General features: G+C 46.0%; 1 protein-coding gene across 1 annotated transcript; it reads left to right on the top strand.

The window, feature by feature from the left end:
- HHLA1 (HHLA1 neighbor of OC90) lies at positions 1-26,405 on the top strand. Its single transcript, XM_054590686.1, has 16 exons — positions 1-79; positions 1,027-1,086; positions 3,042-3,095; positions 4,855-4,935; positions 5,433-5,516; positions 5,610-5,693; positions 7,146-7,229; positions 8,865-8,921; positions 9,023-9,109; positions 9,674-9,919; positions 13,459-13,578; positions 19,660-19,728; positions 20,059-20,133; positions 22,032-22,188; positions 24,582-24,664; positions 26,362-26,405. The coding sequence occupies exons 1-16, from the start codon at positions 1-3 to the stop codon at positions 26,403-26,405; spliced, it is 1,464 nt and encodes a 487-aa protein (XP_054446661.1).

Genomic DNA, 26,405 nt, shown 5'->3' with positions numbered 1-26,405 from the left:
ATGCTGGGCTTCCTGGCACATGGTGCTCCGGGGAGGCTGTGCGTGGGCCTTGCATGTGTCCTGTCCCTTTGGAACACAGGTGGGTCTGGTCTGAGTTCAAGAAGTGTCTGCTCTATGTACTGAGTCTGGGTATTCATTGTGATTGGAAGACTGGCAGCAACCACATTTCAAGCCAGAGTCCTAAATGAGCTTGATCAAAATGTCAATAAAGTCCCCATTTCTGGTTTTGTCCCTTAACTTTTTGAGATGGAGTCATTTATGCCACAGAGTTATCTTCACCTCCCTTGTGACCATTCTTGTCCAAACCATCGTCTTCTCTTTCTTGCTTCTCCCCTTGTCGTTCCCTGATCCATTCTCCACTCACCAGCCTGCCCGATCTTTTCATAAATCTCAGTATGTCACCGCCCACACTTCTCCCTCATTTCTGCCCTCTCCCCAGATTCTCCAATGGCTTCCCACTTCTTTTTTGGACAGTATCCCAAGTCCTTTACATGGCCAACGTGACCCAGCCCCTCACCATGGCCACTTCCTACAGTCCCCACCTCCTCACCCTCTGTGTTCCACTGCTGTTGGCCTCTCACACGTGTTCCAACTCAGACTCATGCCCATCTCAGGCCCTAGGCACACGCTGGTTGTCCACGGAATAACCCCTCAGCCGTTAACCTACACAAATGCTATGCAGCCTTCAGATCTCAGCTGAACCTCCCAGGGAGAGCCTTCAGATCACCGAGGTTAGATCAGGCTCCCTGTTACACACCCTCAAAGTGCCCTTGGTATCTAACACACACAATGCCTATTCAAGTCCAGGCGCTGAATAACATGATCAGTCATTAGTATTATTATAGTTGGCCAATAAATATTTGATGACTGAATGATTGGATGAATGAACAAACTATGTGTGGGATTTTCAGCACGTTGTTTCACCATTCCATGATTTTCTCATCTTTAACATGAATATTTTGGATTAGTTCTCTCTGAGGTCATGTCTGGGTTACAATTTTTCTGATGAAACTTTCTTTATTTTAGTGTCTGCTATTAAAGGAGAAGCCAAGAAGGAAAATGGGATGAGCTTCCTACCTTCAACAGGTAAGTGGGCAGGTGCTCCTCCCTCACTCACTCTGTCCTCGGCAAACTCCTTGGCTTCTCCGAGGTTCACGTTCTCTACCTGTAGAAGGGGGATTGTATCTATATTTCAAGTTCTTGCAGTCATAGTTCCTGTTTTTATGAGTTGTTCATTGCATTAGGGTTCATGGAACTCCTGGATTCTCATGATCTTATTAAATCCACAAAGACCATGACATTCAATTAGCAATGGAAGAGTTCATAATGGGAGGTATTGTTATATGCCATCATCACCTTTGTAACAATTTCATCTTTCTTTGCCTTTGACCCCCCTAGTTTGAGGGTCTGGAATGGGCTGGGCAGCAAGGCGATGAATGCATTCCAACGTAAAGAACACAGAGGAGTCGGGAGTGGGGCTGCTGCTCCTAACTTTTTGCTAAACAAGCAGGACAAATTTTTTTGCATGCTTTTGCTTTTGGGACATGAGATGGGAATTTCTCTTTACTTTAAAAATTTCATTTATTTTTAATGAGTACATTGTATGTCGTTCAAAATGCTAATAGTACAAAGTGTATAAAGTTAAAATGCCTCCCCAGCCCACCACTTCCCCGCCCCATAGGATACCAGTTATACAGATTCCTTGTGCCTAAGGAGAGTATGTTCAATAAATATTTTCTTTGTTTGAGCCTCCAATTTTCTCCTCTGTAAGTGCTAAAAGCAAGTCTGCTCTACAGGCAAGCAAAGGAATAAAAGGCAAGACGAACACTAAACACGAATAAGTAGGAGAAAAGCCAATATCTTCTATTTTAAAGTTACTAGAATGGTGTTCTTTTTTTCCAAAAAGAGAATAGTTTTAGATGATCTGTCTGAAAATTTATTTGAAAAATGCTTCTGTGTAGCATCCTTGTCCAGAAATCTCTGTCTCAGGAGTGTTTAATTCACGCTTCAAATATTATTATGGAAATCTCCCCAGGGGTTTGTAATTATGAAAAGGGAGTGGTAGATATAATTGTTGTCAAGAAAGCAGTGGTGTTTAAGAAAAGCTCTCGGTGAGGAAGGTGGGACAGGGACTGTCCTCCAGCTTGACAGGCATAGGGACCTTGTAGGCCCAGCAGACTCAGCATCCTCGTAGCCTGGGGATCCTGAACCTAGACGACCCTTGTCCCTCACCTGCATAGAGGACTCTGCTTCCTGGCCACATGACAAACAAGGGTGCCCAGTGTCCCGCAGGGCACTCACTGTGGCTGCTTTAGCTTGGCCTGCTCAGGTGGAGTGCCGCTCAGAGCCCCCGAGAGGGGAGAGCGAGCTCTCGCATGCGGAGCCCAGGTTGTGTGCAGACTTCAGCCCGGCCTGCTTGATCATAAATGCATGTCTCAGACTCCCTTCTGTTGTAACACAGCCAGCCTCCCTCATAGCCATATTGTAGAGAAGGGGCACAGCCCCGCCTACCTCTAACCCCAAAGCTCCAATATTTAACCCATAAGCCTGGAAATCGGGGAAAGGCCAAATTGACTGGACCTGATTTTCAACATGGTGCTTGGAAAGCAGAAAACAACCTAAGCATTCACTCACAGATGAACTGATAAAGGAAGCGTTGTATTTACTCACCATGGAATATTATTCAGCCCTAAAAAAGATGATCTTGCCATGTACAACAGTGGGGCTGGATCCGGAGGATATTACGCTAGGTGAAATAAGCCAGACACAGAAGGACAAGTGCTGCGTGATATCACTTATATGTGGAATCTAACACAGACTCACAGAAGCAGAAAGAAGAAAGGGGGTTGCCAGGGGCCAGGGGACAGGAAACAGGGCCACTGGCCACGTGCGGGAATTAGGAACACCCCTTCCCTTTCCTGGGCCTCACTTTCCTCACTCTTCAAAGGGACTAATGGAGGAGAGGACTTATCAGGATGTTATACATTGTGTGAGGCTGTGCTTCCACGATACAGTTTTGTTCACGAGAACCTGTATTTCAGTGTCTGGAAATGAAGTTAAGAAGGAAAAAGCTGGAGCTGTCCTCGGTGCAACAGGTAACAGCCAGCCTGAAACCCTGATGGTGATGCCATAACTCAGGAAGACATTTTACAGCCTCTCAGGGCCTTGGTTTTTCCATCTGTAGAATGGGCATAAGGTACTTTCCCCATGGGAATGCAACATGAAAAACAATCATTGCAACTATAATAGTAACAAATGCCATGTGATTAAATGGCATCTCATGCCGAGTCTTTCAGGCCTCGGCATTCCTTCCCATCCCCAGGGGTCTTCTCCATCCCCCCAACCAGGCGGGGTGCCCAGAGAGAGGTGCTCACAGCCTCCCATGCTTCCCTGTTTGACGCTGCTCACATGCAGTTCCTCGGGACTCTCCCACCTCCCTCCCGAGCCATGGACAGGAAGCACCCCGAGGAGAAGACCTGGTCTTTTTTCTTTTTCCTTGACCTCTGTACACCCAACACCTAGCATTCTACTTGGCTCTCAGGGGGCGTTTGTTGATGAATAAAGAATGACCGAATGCCTTTGGCATTTCAAAATTACCTTTTACATTTTATTCTTTGATGCTATAAACTTTGCTGAGCAGGCAAGTGGCCTGATATTTTGGAAGGGCTAGTGCTCTGCAGCTCTAGGAAGGGGGTCCTGATCCTTCTGTTACCCCTCAGTTACCCTTCAGTTGTGCAAATTTAGGCAAGTTTTCTTTTCCTCTCTGAGCTTTGGTTTCCTAAGTTAGTAAAGGGGTGGGGTGGACTAGCCCCCCTGCATTGGCATCACCTTGTCTATTTATGAAGATGTGCATTTCAAGGCTACACACAGCCCAGGGAGACTGGAATCTCAAGCAGGGACTTAGAATCTGCTTTTTCACATGGTTCCCCATAATTCTCACGGTCACTGGCCTGAGGACCATGCAGTAGAGGACTCCGAGGCTCCTCCAGAAACATGGGGCTCCCGGGAGAGGCTCCTATTTCTCCCCTGAAGCCTTTTCTTTTCCCAGTGTCTGGACTTAGGAGAGGCAAGAAAAGGTAGTAGGAAGCGGGGGCTTTCTGGATACCATAGGTGAGTTCCTCCTCCCTCCCCCAGGGCTTCATGGAAACTCCCCCACTTCTCAGGACCCCACTCCACCCCCCACAGCAAGCCAACAGCATCTCTCCAATCTTCACGATGCCTTAGCCACCTGGTTATCTGAACATTAAGTAAAAGCTGTTGTTGCCAAAGCTTGAGGGAAGAGCTGGGAGAAGGCAGATTTTGACCCAGCAGCCTCTCTCCACCTCGCTGCACACTACCAATATCTGGGTGAAGAATGATTGATCTATCGATTGATTTTGGTCCTGATATCTGGGCCACATCCCAGGCCTATTAAATCTGAATCTCTGAGGATGGAACCCAAGCATCAGAATTGTGGTAGGACAAAAAAGTATCTTTCCGGGGAAGCCAGTGCCCAGCAAGTTCTGAGCTCCTCCGTCAAACAAGGTGGTTACTTCCAAATCCGATGTGTTGAGGACGCAGGCCATTTCCTTGAGCTTCTCATTATACACACATCCCACCAGTCTCTATTCTCTCCAGCGCAGGGATAAAGTGTTCCCTCAAATAAGTGTTCCTGTGCTGCGCCCAGACGCCCCCTCTCTACTGTAACTTGTCACAGTGTACGCTGCTGGCTGTCCCCTGCTGAGGACAGGAGCTGCTTTTCATCTTCCCGCTCCTGGTGCCCAACAGGAGGGGCAACGTGGGGGAGTTCAGAAAATGTCCAAAGAGGAGCACATGCGCCTGGACGTTGGGAATGAGGCACCATTTCTCTTCCAGAGCTGCCTGCGTGGTCGGTCGATCTGTCAGCACTTAACCTGACACAGGTGGTGAACGGGATGCTGAGCAGAGTTTTAAAAGGTGAGCTTTCTTCAAAGTGCAGTCCAGGCTCGTTTGGGTCTCGGGCCAGCTTCGCTTGCAGACTCCCTGGGACCTGGGCCGGACACAGCGCCCCTCCGCGTCCTGGCGTCTCTGTGTTCAGAGTGGAGACTGTGCTGTCTGCCTGACTCATGACCAGGGTGATAGCACCCTGATGAAGTAGGTTCGCCAGCATGTTGGGAGGAAGCTGCGTTCCAGTCCACAGGCGCCAGCGCCTCTGATTGTAACTATCTTGAGCGAGAACAGCCGGAGCCTCTGGACAGGTCAGGATATCTAGACACAGGATATCTAGACACAGGACATGTGTTCCTGCATTTTTTAATTTGATTTTATTTGATTTTATTATTTTCAGGTTTTACCTTTGTTATTTTATTATGTTTATTGTACTATTCATTTCGATTATCTGTTTACAAGTTTCTTATTTATTTGTTATTGTGAGCAGTCATGTGTCTGTTTCTTTATTTCGATGTCATTGGCAGATAGCAAGAAATTCTTCTCCCTGCTGAGCATCACTTCCTATAGCTCCTTCGCCTTCCACAAGTTTTCTGTGGCCATTTACAACAGTAAGCACGTCTGGGTGGCAACAACGGTGAGCGGTGGGTTGGCGGGGACGGGCTCTGTGTCAGGACTGCTGTGTGGGCTCTGTCTCTTCCCAGTTTCCCACCTGAAGGCGGTGGACCCGGCCATGTTCCCCACACGGCACTGCTACTGTGTGAACAATCGGACCAATGACCTGTCAGGTGGGAGGGGCGACCGCGAGGCTTGCGGCTTTCCTGATTTCGCTTGTGCTCTTTTAGAGAAGTTTGACTTGCTTTTTTTTCTTCTTAGAGTAAGATAGAAAAATGAAGAGGTACCTATTATGCTTAAATAATTTGTCCCAGGGAGTTCTTTTCTTGGTTTTCCCCCTAGAGAAGTAGTCACGTCTGCACAGAGCAGCAAGAACATGATGTTCATGCAGCATTATTTTAATGGCAAAGGCTGAGAACAAGATAAATATCTGTCCCTAGGAAAATGGTTAAAGAGTTTACAGTATAAACCTCTGAAAACAATCGGAGACAATACGAGTGAATGGGGGTGGCCAGGCTGGGCCTACAAACGGAAAAATTTCCATGCCATTTTTAATTAGAAAAAGAAAGTTACAAAATACAATGCAGAATACAATGGCATCGATGAAAACATACATACATAGGCGGACCTGGATGGGCGATTACCTCTGAGAAGAAGATGGGAGTGTGTGTTTGGAACAGAAAAGTATAGAGTAAGGGGGCCCTGTATTGTCCAATTTTCTTTAATGAACTTTATTCATGTATTACTTTTCTAATTAAAAGTATTACATATTCCTTATATTTAGACAACACTGAAAAATAAAGAGGAAAACTACTCTCTCACCATTAATTCACTCATTCAACAATTCTTTATTGAGCGCATGCTTCTGGGTGTGGGGGTGCCGCACCCCGGCTCTCACAGGTGTACAGAACTTAGGTTCTGTTGGAAGGACAGAAAAAAGTGAATAAAGCGCAAACACAGAGTATGTTGCTAATAGTGTGAGCACGAGAACAGTGAAGCAGGGGACATGGTGAGCAGGGAGGCGGTGGTGGGGAGGGCTGCTGTGGTCAGGGAAGCCTTCCCTCATTAGGGGACAATTCACGGGTGACCTGCAGGAAGTGGGGAGACGGCTCTGTGAAACCTGGGGATGGAATGTTCCAGGCAAAAGCCCAGGTGGCAGAGTGAGAACTGGGGAGGCCAGTGTGCTGCAGCAGGCCCGCCAGGGCAGGGCATCATGGGAAATGAGCGCAGAATTTTGGGGTGGGGCAGGAAGGGGGTTGCAGGTCCCATAGAAGTTTATAGGATAACAGGGTGGGGACACAAATCAGAAAAGCCATTGTTCAACAATAGGGCCCTACACAGCTCTTTGGGGTTGGCAGAGAAGGATTTGGGGAAAGGGGGCAACGGAGGAGCGAGGGGATTTAAAGAGTGGGTCCTAAAGTTTTCTGCCTGCCTGAAGTGAGGACTTTAAAAGTAAATAATTAGTGGTATTTCTCTCTATGATTGTTAATATTCCTCAAATCACTGACCTGAATCAAACTTGTAAAACTACTCTGAGATATCCACACACAATCACCTTTCCCCCTCAAGTCTCTGAAATTGAAACCAAGTCTCAGAAGCTTCAACCTCCTCCACCTGTCTTGCAGATTTCACAGCCCTGCTGGTGGACTTCACTGGAAACTCTACCAGCTACCTCACAGAGATTTTTAAGTCCACCTCCATCCTCTCAGGTGTGTCTATCTTGAAAACACTGGGCAAATATGAGATTTGGCATCTGTCACGGAGCATGATCAGACCCAGTGGACTACCCCGTAGGCCAGGCTGCCAGGAACATTAGTGTAAGTTCTGTTTAGACGGTCAGCGTGCCCAGTTTTAACCACCAGTATCTGAAGTTCCATCTTCCCATCAGAGCTGTTCCTGGCGTTCAAGCCATTGGAGGAAGAACCCAGGGTTCAAAGCTGGGGGAACTGTAGTCAGACTCAAGAAGGCAGCTTCTGTGAGACAGCCACGGTCCCATTTTAAAGATGAGAAGACTGAGGTTCAGAGAGGTTGACGGTTTTGATCAAGGTTGTTCGGAATTCAGATTTAGGCCTATATGGAGCCTAAACCCATGTCTGATGTACAATTGAGAAAGACATTCCTCATTTATGAGGTGCAAGCAATTCTTCATATAACCTGCAGGCAACTCACATTCCCCTGGGGAACCACTTTGCAAAGCACAGCTCTATCCAGTAGCCCAATGCTTGGTCTCGCCAGAAAGATAGTTTGCCAGGCCATCGAGAAACTCCTGTTTTAGAAGAGGAGAGATAGAGAGAAAGAGAAATAATAATAATAATAATAAATATCACTTGGTACCAGAGAGTTTTCTAAGGGCTTACCTACTGTGTGTTCCCTCATTGGACCCTCACTACATACTTGCTGGGTAGCTACTGTATTTATCTCCAATTTATCCCCAATTTACAAGGGAGGAAACTGTGGCACAGAGGCATTAGGTAGCCTGTGCAAGGTCATTCTGAAGAGATAGAACTCTAACCCAGGAGGTCTGGGTCTGAAGTTCGTGCTCTTGGTTGCTATGCTAATTCATATAATAATAGTAGCACCTTAGCAACAACAATAATTATTATGACTCTTCACTGAGCTTTTCTATCTGCCACATATCAAATGTAGTGCTTTACCCACATCTCTTTGGATCATCACAGCCATCCTATAAGGGGCACGTGACCACATGTCCATAGTCCCAAAGGGACAGATATACTTATGGATTCAGAAGTCTTCAGACTCTTGGAGGTCTAGTAGGGTGTCTGCACCATCCGTGACCCCTGGCAGCATCCAGGACAGCAGACTGTCATCAAAGACACCCGAGGTCATTTAGCAGAAGGGCTGACCCCTTGCATTGCGTGGGGTAAATACTACAAATCGCCTCACATCTGTCAGGTCAGCTTTGGCCATCAAATGAGTTTTGGTACCAAAATGACACAAAACCTTCCATCTTACAAGGATTTGGGAATTTGGAAATGGCAAATAAGGGACTGTGGGATTAGCATGTTCACCATTTCAAAGATGGGTAAACTGAGTCCTAGAGAGGTCAAGCAGTTTGCTCTTGTTCATGGAACTAGGAGGTTGCGGAGCGATGCTATAATCAAGGAGGCTGACCCCAAAGTCTGTGTCCTCAGCCATTACTTTATACTGCATCCCCCACCCCCCACAAGCCCCCAGACGGTCAAGGCTGCCTTCCGAGAAAAGAGTGAGCTTCGTTTTCCTACAGCATCCTGAGCTAGGGATTTCTAGCTTAATTTTCTTTCTGACCAAAGACCTCACGGCTCCAGACCCATCGCTAAGTCTTGCTGCGTGCTCTTGTCTTGCAGTGAGCCAGACGGATGAATCCGACTGTATCTTCATCTGTGTGATGACAGGAAAGTCGGGTGAGCCCCCAGCCAGGATTTGACAGGCTCTCTGGGCTGCAAGTTCAACACAGCCACCATCAACCAACCCCGAATTGAGCCTGCGGGTGGGGTTTTTGCAGGAAGGAACCTTTCTGACTTCTGGGAGGTGGTGGAGGAGTCTCCGGTTATCAATTACACATTCACCAGCAGCCTGTCTGGCGTCCTGGGTGAGTCTGAACCTCCCTAACTCCTGCTCTAGAGCCTCCAGACCAGGGTCCCTCCGAGCAAACGGAAGGCTGGATGCTGCTCACAAGTATTTTATTTAGCTATACTATATTAAAATAGGAGGATTCTGCCATTTTAAAAAGTTTGAATATATATATAAATTTAGTTTTTGCAAAGAATCTGGCAACCCTGGGTCCTCCCCCAACCCACGGCAAAAAGCAACTGGTGTTGAGCAGCTGCTGCCCTCCTCCCATTAGGAGGGAAACTTTCTCCTGTTTTCCCATAGTCCTCTCTGCTCCCCATTGTCTTGCACTCTTTTCCTGACAACTCAGCATTCTGTTCACTGTGCTTCTTTACATGGCTTTTTCAGAGGCTGATATTTTGGATTGATTTGTCATTCAAGGAGAAACTCTCTTTTTGGTGACAAATGGTGCTGGTCCGAGTAAGGCTTGAATCTCTGCATTCTAAATATTGGATGTGCGATGGATGAGCTTTCAATGATGCAAATGTTCTTTATGTGTAAAGTGACAAACATTTTAAAGCTGTCATCGCCTGTCTCCTTGAATGTGCAGCTACCAGGGAGACAGCTGTGGCTTCCAAGCTCACGCCCACAAGCCAGCAAACAGTGCCAATGACAAGTCCTCTACACACAGCCCGGAGCACCAGCAGGTCTGCTCTGGGAACCTCTCCCAGCACAGAGACCACGCATCCTTCCGAGGGGGAGCGCACCGTGAACACAGACAGGCTGCCTGAGCTTCTCGCCAAGGCCAAGGCCACGGTCACACTGGGGAGTGTCTCTCCCACCCTCCCAGGTTTGGGTAAGAAGCTTTCTTACCCTTTCCTCTCCTGCCCTGTTTCACCTTTCTGTTCCCTCTCGGCTCATCTAAATAAGTGAAATCCTTCCCTTTTTCCTCTCTTTACTAACCCTTCTTCTTCAGCCTCCCTTAAATAAGACATCAACGTGAACCAGTATGGGTGCCATAGGACAAGCCAAGCCAAATGTCATTGACACATGTTCTTCTACCATGCGTTTTGTATCATTTTTTAAACTTGGAAATAGTTTAAATTTTGAAATAGTTTTACACTTATAAAAAGTTGAAAATATGGTAAACAGAGTTCCCTAGGACCCTTCAGCCAGCATCCCCCAATGAAACTATCTTACACACTTGAAATAGATTGTAATAGGAAAAAGGTATTTTTATTTCCGCAAAGCACTTAGTCACGTCTCTCCTAACGTTCACATGAAATGGTGAAATGCGCTCATCAGTCCATGGCAGGGGAAGGTTAATTTGTAGCTGGCTGGGTAATGACACAAAGAATATGTGCGGGACGGTGCCAGCGTGAAAAGCAGCCACTGACGCTGGGCCAGGAGGTGCTTCCTTCCCCCCCATCTCTGAGGGCACGGTTGGTGGCATTGTCACAAAAGGCATGTTTATCCTATTTGGGAATAAGATACAAATGAGCTAACTCTTTCAGTGGGAGTCAGGACTGTCTCAGTGAGTCCCAGCTATGGACCAGAGTCGTCAGAACTGGTTCATCCATTCATTCACTTATCAGGACATATTTAATACCAGGCTAGCTGTTCACAACACAGCTCTGTCAATGTCGCCTTTCCTTCCTGAGCTCAGAGACCAGGGAAAGAGATGCGGGCAAGTAAATAGACAGGTATGATCCAGCCTGCAAAGAGTTATTGTCCTGGAGAGCCCCAAGTGGGGCTTCCCCATGGAGGTAAGAATTGATAAGCGTGAGGTGGCAGGCCTAGACGAAAACAGAACAGTAACATCTTGGACTTTTCTCGTAGCAATATTTTCTCTGACATATCTCCTTGGGCAAGAGAAACAAAAGGAGAAAATAACCAAATGGGACTACAACAAAATATAGAGTTTTTGCACAGCAAAGGAAACCATCAAAAAATGGAAAGACAACCTGCTGAATGGGAGAACATATTTGTCAATATATCTGATAAGAGGTTAATATTAAAATTTATAAAGGGCTTATAAAACACAACACCAAAAAGGAAAAAAAACCAGACAATCCAATTAAAAAATGGGCAAAGGATCTGAACAGACACTTCTCCAAAGAGGACATACAAATGGCCAATAGATGTATGAAAAGGTGCTCAACATTACTAATCATCAGAGAAATGCAAATTAAAACCACAATGAGATATCACCTCACACCTGTCAGAATGGCTGTCATCAATAAATCAACAAACAACAAGTGCTGGTGAGGATGTACCCAGTGCACTGTTGGTGGGAAGGCAGACTGGTGCAGCCACTGTGAAAAACAGTGTGAATACACCTCAAAAAATTAAAAATGGAACTGCATTATGACCCAGCTATTCCACTTCTGGGAATTTATTGGAAGAAACCTGAAACACTAATTTGAAAGAACATAGCACCTCTATGTTCATAGCAGCGTTATTTACAATTGCCAAGATCTGGAAGCAGCCCATGTGCCCATCAGTAGATGAGTGGATAAAAAGCTGCGGTGCATTTACACAATAGAATTCTACCTACATGGCTATAAAAAAGATATTTTGCGAAGGCATGGATGAACCTGGAGAGTGTTGTGCTGGGTGGGGTGGGCCAGGCAGAGGCAGGCAGGCAGGCGCCACGTGGTTTTGCTTGTATGTGGAACCTCATGAACAGAATAAACTAACAAACAAAATAGAGACAGATTCATAGATACAGAAAACAGACGGACAGCTGCCAGAGTGGGGGAGGAGTGGGGCTGGGTGAAAAGGGTGAAGGGGTTAAGCAAAAAAAGACAAAACAAAACCCCAAACCAACAGAAAAAACCTCCTAGACACAGGCTAGTATGGTGATTCCCGGAGGGAAGCGGGGTGAGGGGAGGCAGGAGAGAGGAAATGGGGGATAAACGGTGATGGAAAGAGACTTGATTTGGGGTGGTGAACACACAGTACAATATATAGATGATGTATGATAGAATTGTACCCCTGAAACCTATATAATCTTATTAACCAATGTAGCCCAAATAAATTCGGTAACAAATTCACACACACACACACACACACACACACACACACACACCCTACTACCTTAGAATCCCCTAAATCTCATGACATGCAGCTACGCAGCCAGACAATAACATGACAGGCAACTACTGGGCCAGACAACTTCACAACAGGCAGCTGCTATAGCCAGGGGCTGCTTCTGAGCTCTGTACTATGGTGAGAAGCAGCTACTGTCGAGAGAGGCAGCTTGCTGGCCAGGTGCTACTGCAAGAGGTAACTGCTTTCAAGAGAGGCAGCTACAGGGGCTGGACTAATTAATAAAGGGGAAAATGCCACATGGTTGTGCATGAAAAAGAAAGAGGCAGCAGGGAAACCAGAATGAGGAAAAATATTCAACTTCATTAACTGAAATATTTCTTAGTACAATAGCTAGCGTCAGGACCACACAAAATTAGGAAGTTTTATAGTGTAACAAAGGTGTGATTGCTAATGGCAAGAGAAGTGATAAAATACCTACCTAGATTCCTAACAGAAGTGCTGTTTTTATGTAAGAGAAACTACAAGACTTTAATGAAAGTATAAAAGCATATTTAAATAAATGAAGGAATGTTCCGTGTTCTGGGAAAGACAGCTGAATATTTTGAAGAGGGCAACTGTTCTCAACTTTTTAGAGGTTTAAAGTCCTCCAAGGGGATTTGTTTTGCAAAACTTGAAAAAATGAATTTTAATTCCTACCATGGGAATGAACAAGGGAGACTCTTGCAGTCCCTTAAAAGACCCATGAAGGAAGGCGGTCTTAGCAACAGCCCCACGATGCTGTGGGGCGGTATTATCACCTCAATTTCAATGAAAAAACCAGCAAGAGTTCAGTCACTTGCCCCCAAGTTTACAGCATGGAGGAAGCAGGAGCAGAATGCACCCCTCCAGGCACCCACCTCAAACCCCATAACCTTTCCCCTGCGCCACATGGTCAGAAATCATGTTGCAAGAGCCCACTGTCCCAAAAACTCACACCCCAGCTGATTGCTTGGGTGCCCCAGGGATTGGGGGATTTTTTAAAAATTGGTAGTTAGGAAAATAATATTTAGTTCGGTTTATTTATTCCAGTTCTTGTTGGCATTTAAGTCCCTAGATTATTGATATTATGCTTGCACTTTGCATTTACCCTGTGATTACATTTCTGTGTTTTATTAATTTTATATCCGAATCAATGTGGTCAAGCATATGAATGCCCTGCTACTGTCACTTGTGCAGCTACCAGGAGGGTGACAGCCAACAGGCAGGCCTGGGCTTCCAGCGCACCTGTGCCCCAGGCTCGGACCACCAAGGAGGAGACACCTGGAGGGCCTCCCTGGGGACTGCTTCCCTCCACAGTGACCTCACCTGCAGAGGCCCAGGGGACCGAGTGGACCAAGCAGACTGGGGCCTCAGGGGGCCTTCCAGAGCCTCCTGCTAGGACGCAGGGCAGCCCGCCCCGGAGCAGCCCAGCCTCAGGTAAGAGAGGAAGTTCTCTCCCGAGTCCCCCACTTCTAAACTAAATTTAGCATCTGTTTTTAAAGCCATTTCTAAATTTTTGAAATATAATACACATGCAGAAAAGTAATAAAGTGTAAGTTAGCAACACAATGAAAAATCACAGCGCAAACGCTCTCTTCTCCTTTCCTTTAAGCCATCCCTTCCTTCCCACCTTCGAATAGAGGGGGGAATGAAAACTCCCTCCTCGCAGGAATCTCTCGCTCCCTCCCTCTTTTATGTGACCTCCTGCCAGTTTTTCTTCCCTTTCCCCTTTTCACAGTCCATTAAACAGGTGACCACAAGAAGCTGACATTGTTCATCCCAGACAATTCAACTGCTTTTTTGGCATAGTATTACTATATATTAATATTATTATATTATTAGATATATATCACATATATGCAGTATAATACAGCATATACATAAAGTACATACGTAAATATACTTAGAGTATTAATATGTAATCATGTAATACAGGAAAGGGTGGGCCTCTTAAAGGTACTTGAAAAATTAGCAAGTGTGATTCCAGCTTGACTTTGTGTATGTATTTACGTGTGTACGCATGCGTGCGTGTGATAAAAATACAGAGCAAATAGGACACAAAACAAAGTAAGACTGAAAAGAAATTCACAGTACATTACCCTTGACTATATCTGGGGAGTAGATAAGATTTTTATTTCTTTTCACTCCAAAGCTGGGAATTTTCCATATTTTCTATCCTATAATTATATTTTTAAAGTTTACCTATTGTAAATACCATTCCCTCTGATGCCTGCAGCCGGAGGCCCCCTGCCACGCTGCTCCCAGCCAATGGGCCGCCACAGTCACCGTTCCCGGGCCCTCAGTGTCCGTGAGCCTGGCCTTCCGCCCCGTGGCCATGCTCTCCTCAGGGGCCTGTGTCCTTCTCCTCCCCTGCCCCTGAACACAAAAGGCTTTCCTTAAGAGTTTGTGGAATTACCTGAATTTCTTAAGAAAAGGAGGGGAAGGAGTGGGTGAATTTTTTTAAAATCATGTTTATTCTATTACAGCTGTCTCCATTTTTCCCCCTGGGCCCTACCCCACCCATCCCACCCCACCCCCCTCTCCCACCGTCAATTCCCACTCTGTGGTCCATGTCCGTGGGTCATTCATACAGGTTCTTGCTTAGTCCCTCCCCCTTCTTTCCACCATTGTCCTCCTTCCTCATCCTCTCTGGCCGCTTTCATTCCGCTCCATGTTTCCATGCCTGTGATTTATTTTGTTCGTTAGTTTATTTTGTTGAATAGATTCCACTTACAGGTGAGATCATATGGTATTGTCTTTCACTGACTGGCTTATTTCACTTAGCATAATATTCTCCAGTTCCATCTATGTTATAGCAAAAAGTAGGAGTTCCTTTCTTCTTCTTCTTTTTTAAATGCAGATTGATTTTATTTATTTATTTTTTAATGTCAAAATCCACTATAAAATATTTAAAAATTTAAATCCATTATAAAGTCTCAGCAATTAAAACAACATGAGACCAGCACAGAAGTAATCAAGTAGATCAATGAAATAAAATGAGCAGTCCAGAAACAAACCTATATATCTGTCTAAAAACATAATATATGATTAAATTGATACTTTGAAGCAATGGGGAAAATAAGGCTTATTCAACAAATAAGGTGCATGGACAACTATTACTTGAAATAAAGCAAATACAGAGCCCTGTTTCACACATTATACAAAAATATTCAGGCGAGTTAAAAATCAGTCTGTAAAATCTAAGGAGTTTTAGGAGAAAATACAAACTAATATTTTTCTTACCCTGAAGTAAAATATTCAAACCCAGAAGCTATAAAGTAAAATGTGGACAATATGACTATATTGAACATTTAAGGCTATACAGTAATAAACATATAAGAAATTTAAAGGACAAGTGATAGAATAGGAAAGTATTTGGAACATATCTAAAAAAGGGTTAATAATTTTTTTTAGGGAAAAAAATTCTACAAATATATAGTTGAGCAATGGATAAAGCATACCAAAAAGTCATTTAAAGCTTTTTAAAAATAATAGAAATAGGCAAGAAATATATACAAACAGGTTTAGTTTCAACAAATTACAAAGTAACAATTAAAATAACATCACTGTCACAATCAGATTAATAAGTATTAAAAGTATTGGTAATATCAAATATTGGTGACTGAAAGGAACTGGATATTCATAGACTCTTTTTCTTCATCTTCTTAAAGCAGTCCCTTTAGCATATCTTGCAATGCCGGTTTGGTGGAGGTGTATTCTTTTAGCCTTCTTTGTCTGGGAAATTCCTTATTTTGCTTTCCATTTGAATTGAGAGCCTTGTTGGGTAGAGCAGTCTTGGTTGCAGGCCTTTGCTTTTCATGACTTGGAATATTTCTTGCCATTCCCTTCTGGGTAGTAGTGTTTCTGCTGAGAAGTCAGCTGCTAGCTGTATCGGGACTCCCTTTCATGTTACCACCTCTTTCTCCCTTGCTGGCTTTAGGATTCTCTGTCTTTGATATTTACCATATTAATTTTGATGTGTCTTGGAGTGGGCCTCATTGGGTTCCTCTTGAATGGGACCCTCTGTGCTTCCTGGACTTGTGCGACTTTTTCTCTCCTCAAATTAGGGAAGTTTTCCATCATTACTTTTTCAAACATGTTCTCTATCCCTTGCTCCTCTTTTTCTCCTTCTGATATCCCCATTTTACAGATATTATTATGTTTCAGGTTGTCTTGCATTTCCCTCAATGCCTCTTCATTCGTTTGGAGTCTTTTTTCATTTTCTTGCTCTCTCTGGGAGCTTTTTTCTACCTCATCCTCCAGCTTGCTGATTCGATCCTCAGCTTCATCTAGCCTGCTTTTGATTCTTTCTAGTGTGTTCTTCAATTCAGAAATTGTATTCTTCATTTCCTCATGTCTCTTAGTGATAGTTCCTATGTCTTTTTTCATGCTGATATAGTTTGCAGAAAGTTCCTCGTCGTTTCCCTGTAGTTTTCTGTAATTCCCTCTGAGCTCACTGAGCTCATTGAGCTTCCTTAGAACCGTTGTTTGGAACTCAGTATCTGATAGTTTACTTGCCTCTATTTCATTTAGTTCTCTTTCTGGGGATTCCTCCTCTCCCTTTTACTGGGGGGTGTTTCATTGTCTTCCCATTATTCGTGAGACTCATCTTTTTCGCTTCTGCTTCTTAAATTGATCTGTCTTGATTTCCTGACTTTGTGGTGTGAACTTCTATGGTAGGAGACTGCTGTTTTTTCTTTCTGGATCTGCCTCTGATGATGTCAGATGTTGACCCTGTCTGACCTTAGGCATTCTGTTTGAGATTTCCAGGAATCTACTGTCTGTGGCTGTCTCCTTCAGCTGTTAATCTAGTCACTCTGCACTCAGCAGTCAGGCTTAGGCACTGCAGGGTGGGGCTGAGTGCCACCTGAGGGTGTGGTTATTGTGTCATCTCACACTGTTGCCACTTGGAGGCATCGTCTGCCTGAACAAGATGCCTGCTGCCTCATTGGGGATGAGTCAGCACCGGGATCCCATCAGCTACTCTCTCCATTCTCTCCCCAAAGCCTCCATCTCCAGTCTCTTCTCAGGTGTCTCCAGACCACTCTGTGCTACTTTTAGCCAGGGATCTACTATCTGCGTCTGCCACCCTGTACTCAGCTGTCAGGCTTTAGCACCACAGGGAGGGGCAGAGTCCCTCCTGGGGTGGAGTTATTACGTCATCTCACACTGTTGCCACTCAGAGGCGTGGTCTGCCTGAGCAAGATGGCTGCTGCCGTATGGGGGATGAATCAGCACTGGGGTCCCACTGGCTACTCTCTCTGTTCTCTCCCCAGAGCCTCCTTCCCCAGTCTCTCCTCAGGCATCTCTAGCCCACTCTGTCCCCGCCTTTGCTGGAGACCAGGGTAAGTGGCTGCAAATAAAAATTATGTGCTGGTTCTTTACACAGCTCTTTGCGTCACCAGCTGCCTGTCTCTGGTAGAGAGAAATCCTGTCGCTTTTTGCAGCTCGCTGTTATCTCTGTACTTTTTGGACTCTGGTGCTGCAGGTTGGAGATCTCTCTTTATGGTTTATACCCCGCTCTTCTCAGGGGGATCCAATTGGCCGTTTCAATATCCTTCTGGTGCTGCTGCCTGTGGGTGCCCCACCCGCCTTCTCGAGTCTCTACCACATTCCTTACCAGTTAGGTTATGGTAAAGCTGATTTTTCTGTCTGTCCAAGGTTATAAGGCTCCTCTCTCACTATTGTTCAGTGGTTTGTTCCAGGTGATTTCTCCACAATTTAGCTGTAATTCCAGATTGGTTCTGGGAGGAGGTCAGTGTGACTTCCATTCCTTCCTCCTCCATCTTGATTTTGTGGATGAATATTAATGGCCATAAAAATAAGCCTTGAATTTTCTCTCATAATGTGGATTACAAAAACAGACCTGGAAAAACAACTTTGATAGCCTTCATTGGTGAATTATGTAACTGCACAGGGAAAAAGAAAGGCTGACACACTTGGGCCTGTCCTGGACAACAGCAGCCAGCATGGCCCTGAGCCCTGACCTTTATTTCCGATGCAGCCGCACTGAGAGCCTCACTTGGCCGGGGCTCTGTGCCCTGATGAAGTGTCCTTAATCTTTCTGAGTCCTGGTTTTGTCACCTTTGAACCAAAGGAGAGGACACCCACTTTCGAGGGTGACTGTGAAGACTAAATTAGGTGATGTCTGTGAGGTGTTCATCTTAGCACACAGCATTGTGGCACCTCTCAGTCAAGGGCAACTACCGCCTGTCCTTCTACACCCACAGTAGCGGCGTGGTGGTCGGCCTCGGGAGACACACTTCAGCGAGAGTAGGGACAAACAGGACACCTGCCAGAAGAGAGCATGAGACTGTTTCTGCTGTAGGTCCCTTTTAGCTCAAATGCTCTGCAATTCTATAGTCACTTTGCCAAACTGTAAATAACAATCACAGACAGGTAAACTCGGTGTTCAGGGCACTGTTAAGGCTGCTCAGTTTCTAGAAACACACCCAGGCACCAAGCACCTTCTGTGTTCAGTGGCGTACAGTCCAGCACCTGAAAAGGAATCACAGGAAGACGCTGACCCAGAGGAGGCCCATAGTCGTCTGTCAGTAGACGTTTTCTGCTGCCCATCATTACATCGCATTATTAAATCTCAGTTCCAACCCAAGGTCCACGGAGAGCAGAGGCTATTTAAAGTTAACTCTGCCTCACCCTCAGTCCCAGCAGAGTAGCATAAGTAATAAACAGTGTCACTTAACCCCCCTCTGGGAGACTCCACCTCACCCCTCCATGTCACCCTTTAGATTCCATCCACGGCAAGCCACGCCCCACTCATTTCTCTGGGCCTTTGCCCATGCTCCCCGTCTTCTGCCTAGAAGGCCTGTGTTCCTCACTAATCCACGTGTCTCTTCTGTCTCAGAGATGACGTCACCTGCCGACAGGCCCCGCCCCAGCCCCAGCTGAACTGGGTGCCCACCATCCTGGCTCACATTGTATGCCAGCCTCACCCCTTTCCTACCACGTAGCCCACTCGTGAAATTGCCTATTTTGGCTTCCTCTCCCTTATTCCCTATAAGGAGGCTGCTTTGCTGGTTTTGCCAAAGGCCAGAATCTTGACAGCAAGGGTCATGCCCTGTGGCTCTTAAACCAGGACTTTGTGATCAAGAGGATTGAGATGAGCCCTTGCTCTGCCATGAAGAGGACAGGCCTCCTATAGGATGGGGATGGAGTGTGTGTGTCCACAAGACTCAGGTGAATGAAAAGCGTGCTGCCTTCTCTTTGCCCAGGAGCCCCCGCACGTGGCCCTGCCTGTGTAGCACTGAGACACCCCCCTGCAGTGTGTGGTATTAGTGGGTTTCCTGAGGCGCCGGCACGCTGTACCGCAGTTACTGCTGGGACTTGCCTCTGCTGTGGGTCCTATTTCTTTCCCATTTCTGCATCCTCAGTGTCCTGCCTGGTCCTGGCTTGATAACCGACCTGGGATGCACAGGGCAGGACTGGTGGCCCAGGGCCTCTGCTCCCAGTCGGGCATCCTGAGAAGTGCGGGCTCAGCTTTCTCTCCTCTCCTCCCAGGGACATTCACCCCTGGCACACAGACGTCAAGTCCGACCAAGGCCCCAGCCCCCAGGTACCCACAGACAGGTAAGAACATGTGCTGGAAAGAGCAACCCAACGCCACAGGCAGGAAACACAGCCCAGGGGCGGGGGTGCAGTGGGACAGGGTGCCAGTAGGCGACCAAGCTGGTGACTGTGCTTCATTGGTTCTAGCAGAAGATCAGGCAGGAGAACTAAGCCTTGCTGTGCTGTTATGTTGCTCTCTGGTCTTGGGAAAATCCCTTCCTCTTTCTTGGCCTCAATTTTTCTGTAGGTTTCAAGAACTCTTTACCTTTAAAGTGCTTTGATTCTCTGCTTTTGTGTATAACCTAAGGCCATTTCATTTGGATTTTTTGAGGCCGTTTTTGCTCATTGCAGGTGATCTCTCTTGGCCATTTATCCCTGGAGAAGAGCCAGCCCTGCTCCCTGGACCCCACCAAGTTCAAGTTTCAAGTACGTACTAGCGCCCTGTCACTCCTGTTGCTTTTGTTCACTTTGGATGAGGGTGCACAGTATAATAAAAGGTTTGTTTGATCATTCCAGAGTCAGACTGCTGGGTCAAATCCCAGGCCTATTGTTTACTGGGGAGGAGGCCCCCAGCACTCAGCTTCCAGAATTCAGAGCCCTTGGCTGTAGAGCGAGAACACCAATCATATGGGCACTGGAAGTGTCCTCTTTTCCCAAAGGGTTTTGTCTGAGGCAAGATAATGTGAGTGGAAGTGATTTGGAACCATAGAGCTCCATGTAATTTAATTCAGTCAACTTGTATTGAGTGAACACCTATTGAGAACGTGCTGTGCGCTTCACAGATAGAAGCTGTTTTTCTCCTGAGCATGGTGTTAGCAGAAGGAGAAGGAGGAGCACTGAATGACTCTGAAACCCAACGCCCATTTCCTGGGTGCAGTTTATTTTTTTTCTTTTTTCTTTTCTGTTTTAAGGACACCCTGCCTTCCCCACCCGTGCACACTTAATTCTTCTGAAATTCTAGGGGAAACCCTTTCCTGGGCTTGGATCCGGGTCATCAGAGGCTCAGGGGGTCCCATTTCTGTGGTTTGTGTATGGCATTTTCCCAGCTTTCGGACGGCTCACTCTCCTCCTTTGTCTCCAAAAGGCAGAAACGGATACGTAGTGAGGCCTTCACAGCTGGTTGGACCCTCAGGCCCCTCCCAGCCCTGGATGCCTTTCTATCCCGGTTTCCCTGAATGTCCCCAGACCATGCAGTTGTGTGTCAGCAGGGCATTATTAAATCGCTGGAGCCTGCACACAGCCTCCGTTCTCTTATCACCCCAGATCCGCTTCAGCCTGCTTTCAGCTGTGGCGAGAGGCTTTGCAGGCACAAAGACATGATTATGCTACCGCAGGAAATTGTAGCCCTTTCTTCCCCTAGGGATTCGAAAGAGACCCACTCACGGTGCAGATGGTGGCGGCTGTCAGGCTGACTTTGAGAAAACAAGTTTTCTGTTTCTGTATCTTTGTTGTTATGTGTTACTGAGTTGGCTCGGACTCCTGGCGACCCTGTGAATGAGTGACATCCACTTTCCTGCCCTCACAGCCTGCTCTGCCCCTGCAGACGCCCGCCAGTGGCTTCTGTCATGGAGTCAGGCCGGCTCCTATTTGGTCCTCTTCCTGCTGCCTTTGATTTTTCCCAGCATCCTTGTCTTTTCCAAAGAACCCTGCCTTCTATATCTACCTGTATCTATACAAGTATATCTTTATTTGAATCTGTATCTATATATCTATATTTACTTACATAGCTCCATCCATCCATCCACCCATCCATCTCATGGGAAATATAAGTATAAAATAATGGGGTTCTGGCATCTTCCAGTAAATGGTTCTTCCCATTTACAAACACAGTATGCCACAAAAGTTTTGACATTCATTTATTCTCCCACTCCACAAATATTTACTGAGTTCCTACTATGTGCCAGGCACTGGGTTATTCCTATTTTTACTTTTTCTGTGCAGTGACTCTGCCGGAAAGATAATGTTACCTTCATCAAGCTATTTCAGTGAGTCCTGCATATTAAAGAGTGACCCCGTGTGGAGCCCACATCTCTCTAATTCCAAAGCCTGTCCAATGTTTGAGGTCTGTGTTTAATATTTACTTTTCAGGGAAGCCTTCTCTGATTCCTTCCAGGAACCAGATCCCCACTTTGCCTCTCGCCTGTCTCTCAGACCTGACACAGCAGCTTTACTGGGCAACGGTGAAGCAACGCCACGTTCACCTGTCTGTCTCAGAGCCCCCTTAATCAGGGGCAGGACTCTACTCACCTACCACAGTATCAATCAAGGGGAAGATGGCTGTTAAATTTTTGTTGGTTTGAATGGTCTAGGATTGTGTCTTGTAGGGTGTCCTCGGCAGCTCCTCAGAGAGGGGGCCATCACAGCTGCCCCTGTCAACCCGGCCATCCAGAAGCTCCACCCGTGCCTGATGGAGCTGTGTCGATTTTTCCAGCAGTGCCTCTGCGTGAGCCAGAGGAGGGACCCCAGGGTGCAGGCCGTGAGGTAAGCTGGGCCCCATGTTGCTCTCCCAGTATTTACATGCATCCTGTTCCACACGGCTTCTCTGCAGGCCACAGGAGGCCAGGCCTTAACTAATCCACAGGCAGGTGGCAGGGGTACCTCAGGGAATGGACTCTCCGCTGAGTTCTTCACTAAACCATCACCTTCTGGAGAGCCAAGATGGAACTTCATTCACTTTGGGGTCCCCAGAACCAAGTGCAGAGCCTGACACAGTAAGTGTAGTAGAGTCAAGTGGAGTTACTGTGTCCTATCTGGTGGAACGGTAACCGAGGACTTCCCTTCAACCCAAATTCCCTGAGACTGGTGAAATTGGCTAGAAGATAATAATCAGAGGACGTGGCCGTCTAAATGACAGTTCTTTCATAAGCCTGTAGCAGTCATTTGCAGGCCAAATGAGAAGGCTGGTAAGAAGAAAATTAGAAGGCAGACCTCATGTTCTATTAAGAAGGTCTGGGCATGGACACTTGCCTGCCCTGGAATGCTGATATGCACTTCTGTCTTCTGGAATTATTCTTGGCTGTAAACCCAGAAGCAAACAACATGGATAAGAGTTCCGCCCCATGGTGGGAGGCCAGCCTCTCAGATCTTCAATGTTATTTTCAAAGTCTACTTGTTCTACCCTTCAGCTTTTCCTGTCTCCGTTCTCCACTGGCTCTGAGCCTCAAGTTCAGGTTTGCAGCCTTTTTCCATCACCCCTTTCTGGCCCTGGTCTTGGATCCCTAAATGACTGTGGCTGTTTCCTGTAAGCAAAGAGGGAAATAAACAAGATCCATAGAACCTAGGCTGTTAGCAAGCATGGTGGACGCATTCTGTTTATGTAGAAGGGTAGCAGCATTCTTGCCTACATTGCCAGGTTATTGTGAGTTGACATGAAATGACACAGTGCCTGGGAGGCTGTACTCAGTGGTTGCTGACTGATGAAGATACACTTGTGGTTGTCAGTGTCTTGCTCCCTTATCCACTCTCATGGCCAAGTTTGAACCCTGCCTCTAGCATCTTTGACGTGTTGCGGTCAAATCCCCAGGGGCCATGCCAGCTGTTGACCAAGAAGATATGTCAAGGTTTTGAGATGTCTCCTTGAGAGTATGAGGTCACACACTTACCACAAAAATAGCCCCAGGCCTGGTTATCATTCCACTCGACTCTCGGATCCACTCTGCATTTTTGCTAGTCTGCTCCGCAAGGTGGCAGAGGGATGGGGATGCTGACCGGTACATTTCACATTTCCCAGGATGCCTTGGCAGCCCACCTCCTGTACGTTCATTCAGTTGGAAGATGCTGGCAGGAGATAGGAGGACAGCAGAAGGGAGAAGCCAAGGTTTTTCTCCCCCTTTACTTTTACTTTAAACAATATTTCCCTTTTGGTTTTTTTGTAACCTCCTTAGAGTTCTTCTAACCCCGGTATAATTCCCAGTATTAAATTCCCTCCCCAGAACCACGTGGGTTCTGTATTTCTCAGCTGGGTCCTGACTCACATCACTCTTATCGTCTAGTTACAGAGCAGGAGTGCCCTCCGGCGTGGAGTGGCTCCCCTCGGTCAAAGTCCAGCTCTCCTCCTCGAAAACCGCGTGTCCTTGGGCAAATCCACTCATCTCTGGGCCTCAGTTTCCTCAGTTCTAAACTGATAGGGCTGGGAAATTGTGACAGCTAACTTCCTCGAGTAGCTAGCTGCTCCCCAGAGTATGCTAGCATCACAGAGTAACGCAGGTGAAAGGACAATTAGAGAACGTTGGGCCCACCCTCCTCATATATCAGGTGAAGGATTGAAAGGGAAGTGGATTCCAAGTCCACAGTGAGCGAGCTACATGGTCTACCCTGCAAACCCTTCCTCCTGATTACGTGATTGGTGCTGTCTTGCCTGCAGCCCTTTGAAGCAGTCGTGCAGGCACCAGCCAAAAGCAGGATATTATTTTGCAGAGTATTTTGCTGCATTTTTAACTGTAATGTCCTGTATTTTCACTTCATCTCCTACATGCAAAAATAAATGGACATCATCACTTACTGAGCACCTATCACAAGCCTGGCGCTATTCAGGAACTTTGCAAATGTGACCTTGTTTAATCCTCCCAAGCGTATGTTCTATCAATTGCCTTTCATTTATAGATGAGAAAGCTAAGGCCTAGAGAATTAAGTAATCAGCCTAAAGTCACACATCCTAGTAAGTAGTGATACTAGGACTAAAAACAAGCATTTCTGTCTCCAAAGCGTACGCTTCCTCCTACTCATTCTGTGCCTCTTCTCTCACCCTCCATAAAGGTGGAGAAAGGGGATTCCTTGCTGTGGAGAATTGTTCATTATGACTTTTTAAAATTCTGCTTGTCTCCCAACAGCCACAGAAGATAGTGGTGGCTCTCAACTCTGATTTAACTTTTTAGGTACTGTCTTGAATACTATTCCTGGTTTCTGAGGAATGCAACATACATCTGTCGGAAGGCGAAAAGGGTGTCCCACTCACACAGTGAGTATACAGCTTGGCTATGTTGTAACTTGGCAATAAATGCATCAGTGACGAGGTTCTAGAACTCTGAGTCATTTTCCTGCCTGAGCGGGGGCCCAGTAACTCACCGAGTTGTCACTAATCTAGACAAAAAGAGTCTAGGGTATTACTGATTCCTCTTTACCTAACAGTTTGATGTTTACCGTAAGGTATTTAAAAAAAAAGAAAAAAAAAGCAGGAGTCAGCCAGAACAAACGCTGTTTTTTCCCGTGTGTGACTTTATTCTTCCTGAGTCCCATGTAAGCTAAAAATACAAACAAACAACGAGGAATCAAGCGGAAGAGAACCCCCACGGAGACATTCAAATTCCTGACCAAACCTAGTGTGTACAAATAATTCAAGCAACAGAGGCTGCGTGAGTTGCGGGAAGGGGGTGTGTGGTCCCTCTCCACTTGTCCTCATGGCATCAAAGCCCACGTGCTCTCAGAGATGCGTAGCATCAGCTTGTTTTTCTCCCACTCCTGCAGACAAAGTGGTCGATTTGGCCCTAAAACCAATGTATGGCCACTTCATTGTGCCATTTACCCAGACTCTCTGGTCAAGGGACTCTGCTTTTCTAAAAATCATGAAACTGTATTCAGCTCTGAAAAATGCCTCCTCAATGTAACTCACATATAAGCCAGGTGCTCACATGGCCCAGTCTTGGCAATGTTTTACATAAACAGAAATTCAGCAACCCATTTTTTCCTTGGGGCTTTTAAGGAACAATAAATGAATACCATGACAGCACTTCTTAGAAACTCTTCTTATTCTTTTGTCCCCATGATTTCTTATTTCCTCCAGCTACCACCTCAAAGCCTTTATCTAAGCTTTGTTTCCCAGCTTACCACTCAATAACTCTCCAAAACCAAGCTTCCTGGCCCTTCTCTCGGTTTCCAGATGCATCTGCTGTTCATTTTCATTTCCTTTTGCCTCATACTTTCTTCCCTCTCAAACACATTCCCTTATTTCATTTAAAATATTTTTTAATTTATTGATTTGAGAGAGGGAGAGAGACATTGACTTGTTCTAATAGTTTATGCATTCGTTGGTTGATTCTTGCATGTGCCCTGACCAGGGATTGAACCCACAACCTTGGCATATGGGGACGACACCCTAACCAACTGAATCTCTCCTCTTACTTCTCCTGCCTTCTCTACCTATCATCGCCTTTTTTATTTTTATTTTTTGCAGCACAAAAGCCAAAAGTGGGGAGTGGGGCATAGGGGGTTCAGTAGTCAAACAGAGAAATCCTTTTACTTGGTGTAGGTAGAATCAAGAAATCTTGCCGATTATTTATAATTCAGTAGCTCTTCTTTTGTTCTTGTCACAGTAAAATCACCACAGAAACAACATATCACATTTATAGTGACACAGCAATGAGTTTAGTTCTATGCAACCTGGGGAGATGAGGTAGGTACACCTGGGTATTAGAAAATATCACGGAGCAGAGATTGGAAAAATGAAGGCTGCTTTTGACTCGACTCTGCTGCTACCCAGCAAGGGGATCCTGCGCCAGCTCTTTCTAACCGTGCAAGTGGAAGGAACAGAGTCTGGGTGGCTCCCTGTCCAGACCACTGCACACACGTGCGCTCTGGAATTGCCTGGTGCTGTCAGAATTTATGTCTTTGTGGCATTTCCTCCTCAGTATTTGAGTTTCCTCTTCCTGTTTTTTTCAGCCTTAAAACAAAAATGCCTGGAGAATATCTGCAAGTCTGTGTGA

The sequence above is a fragment of the Pteronotus mesoamericanus genome, unplaced genomic scaffold (genome assembly GCF_021234165.1).
Source record: "Pteronotus mesoamericanus isolate MK-2021 breed Mesoamerican mustached bat unplaced genomic scaffold, CSHL_Meso_final scaffold_174, whole genome shotgun sequence".
NCBI classification, from domain to species: Eukaryota; Metazoa; Chordata; class Mammalia; order Chiroptera; family Mormoopidae; genus Pteronotus; species Pteronotus mesoamericanus.
The sequence above is the reverse complement of the archived record's forward strand: the minus strand, read 5'-3'. Positions and strand labels throughout refer to the sequence as shown.

Bases quoted from the DNA above. Each gene is read 5' to 3' on its own strand.
- HHLA1 (XM_054590686.1), top strand. From the start codon at position 1: ATGCTGGGCTTCCTGGCACATGGTGCTCCGGGGAGGCTGTGCGTGGGC. The intron at 80-1,026 runs GTGGGTCTGGTC...TCTTTATTTTAG, and splicing joins CCTGTCCCTTTGGAACACAG to TGTCTGCTATTAAAGGAGAA. The intron at 3,096-4,854 runs GTAACAGCCAGC...TTTCTCTTCCAG, and splicing joins AGCTGTCCTCGGTGCAACAG to AGCTGCCTGCGTGGTCGGTC.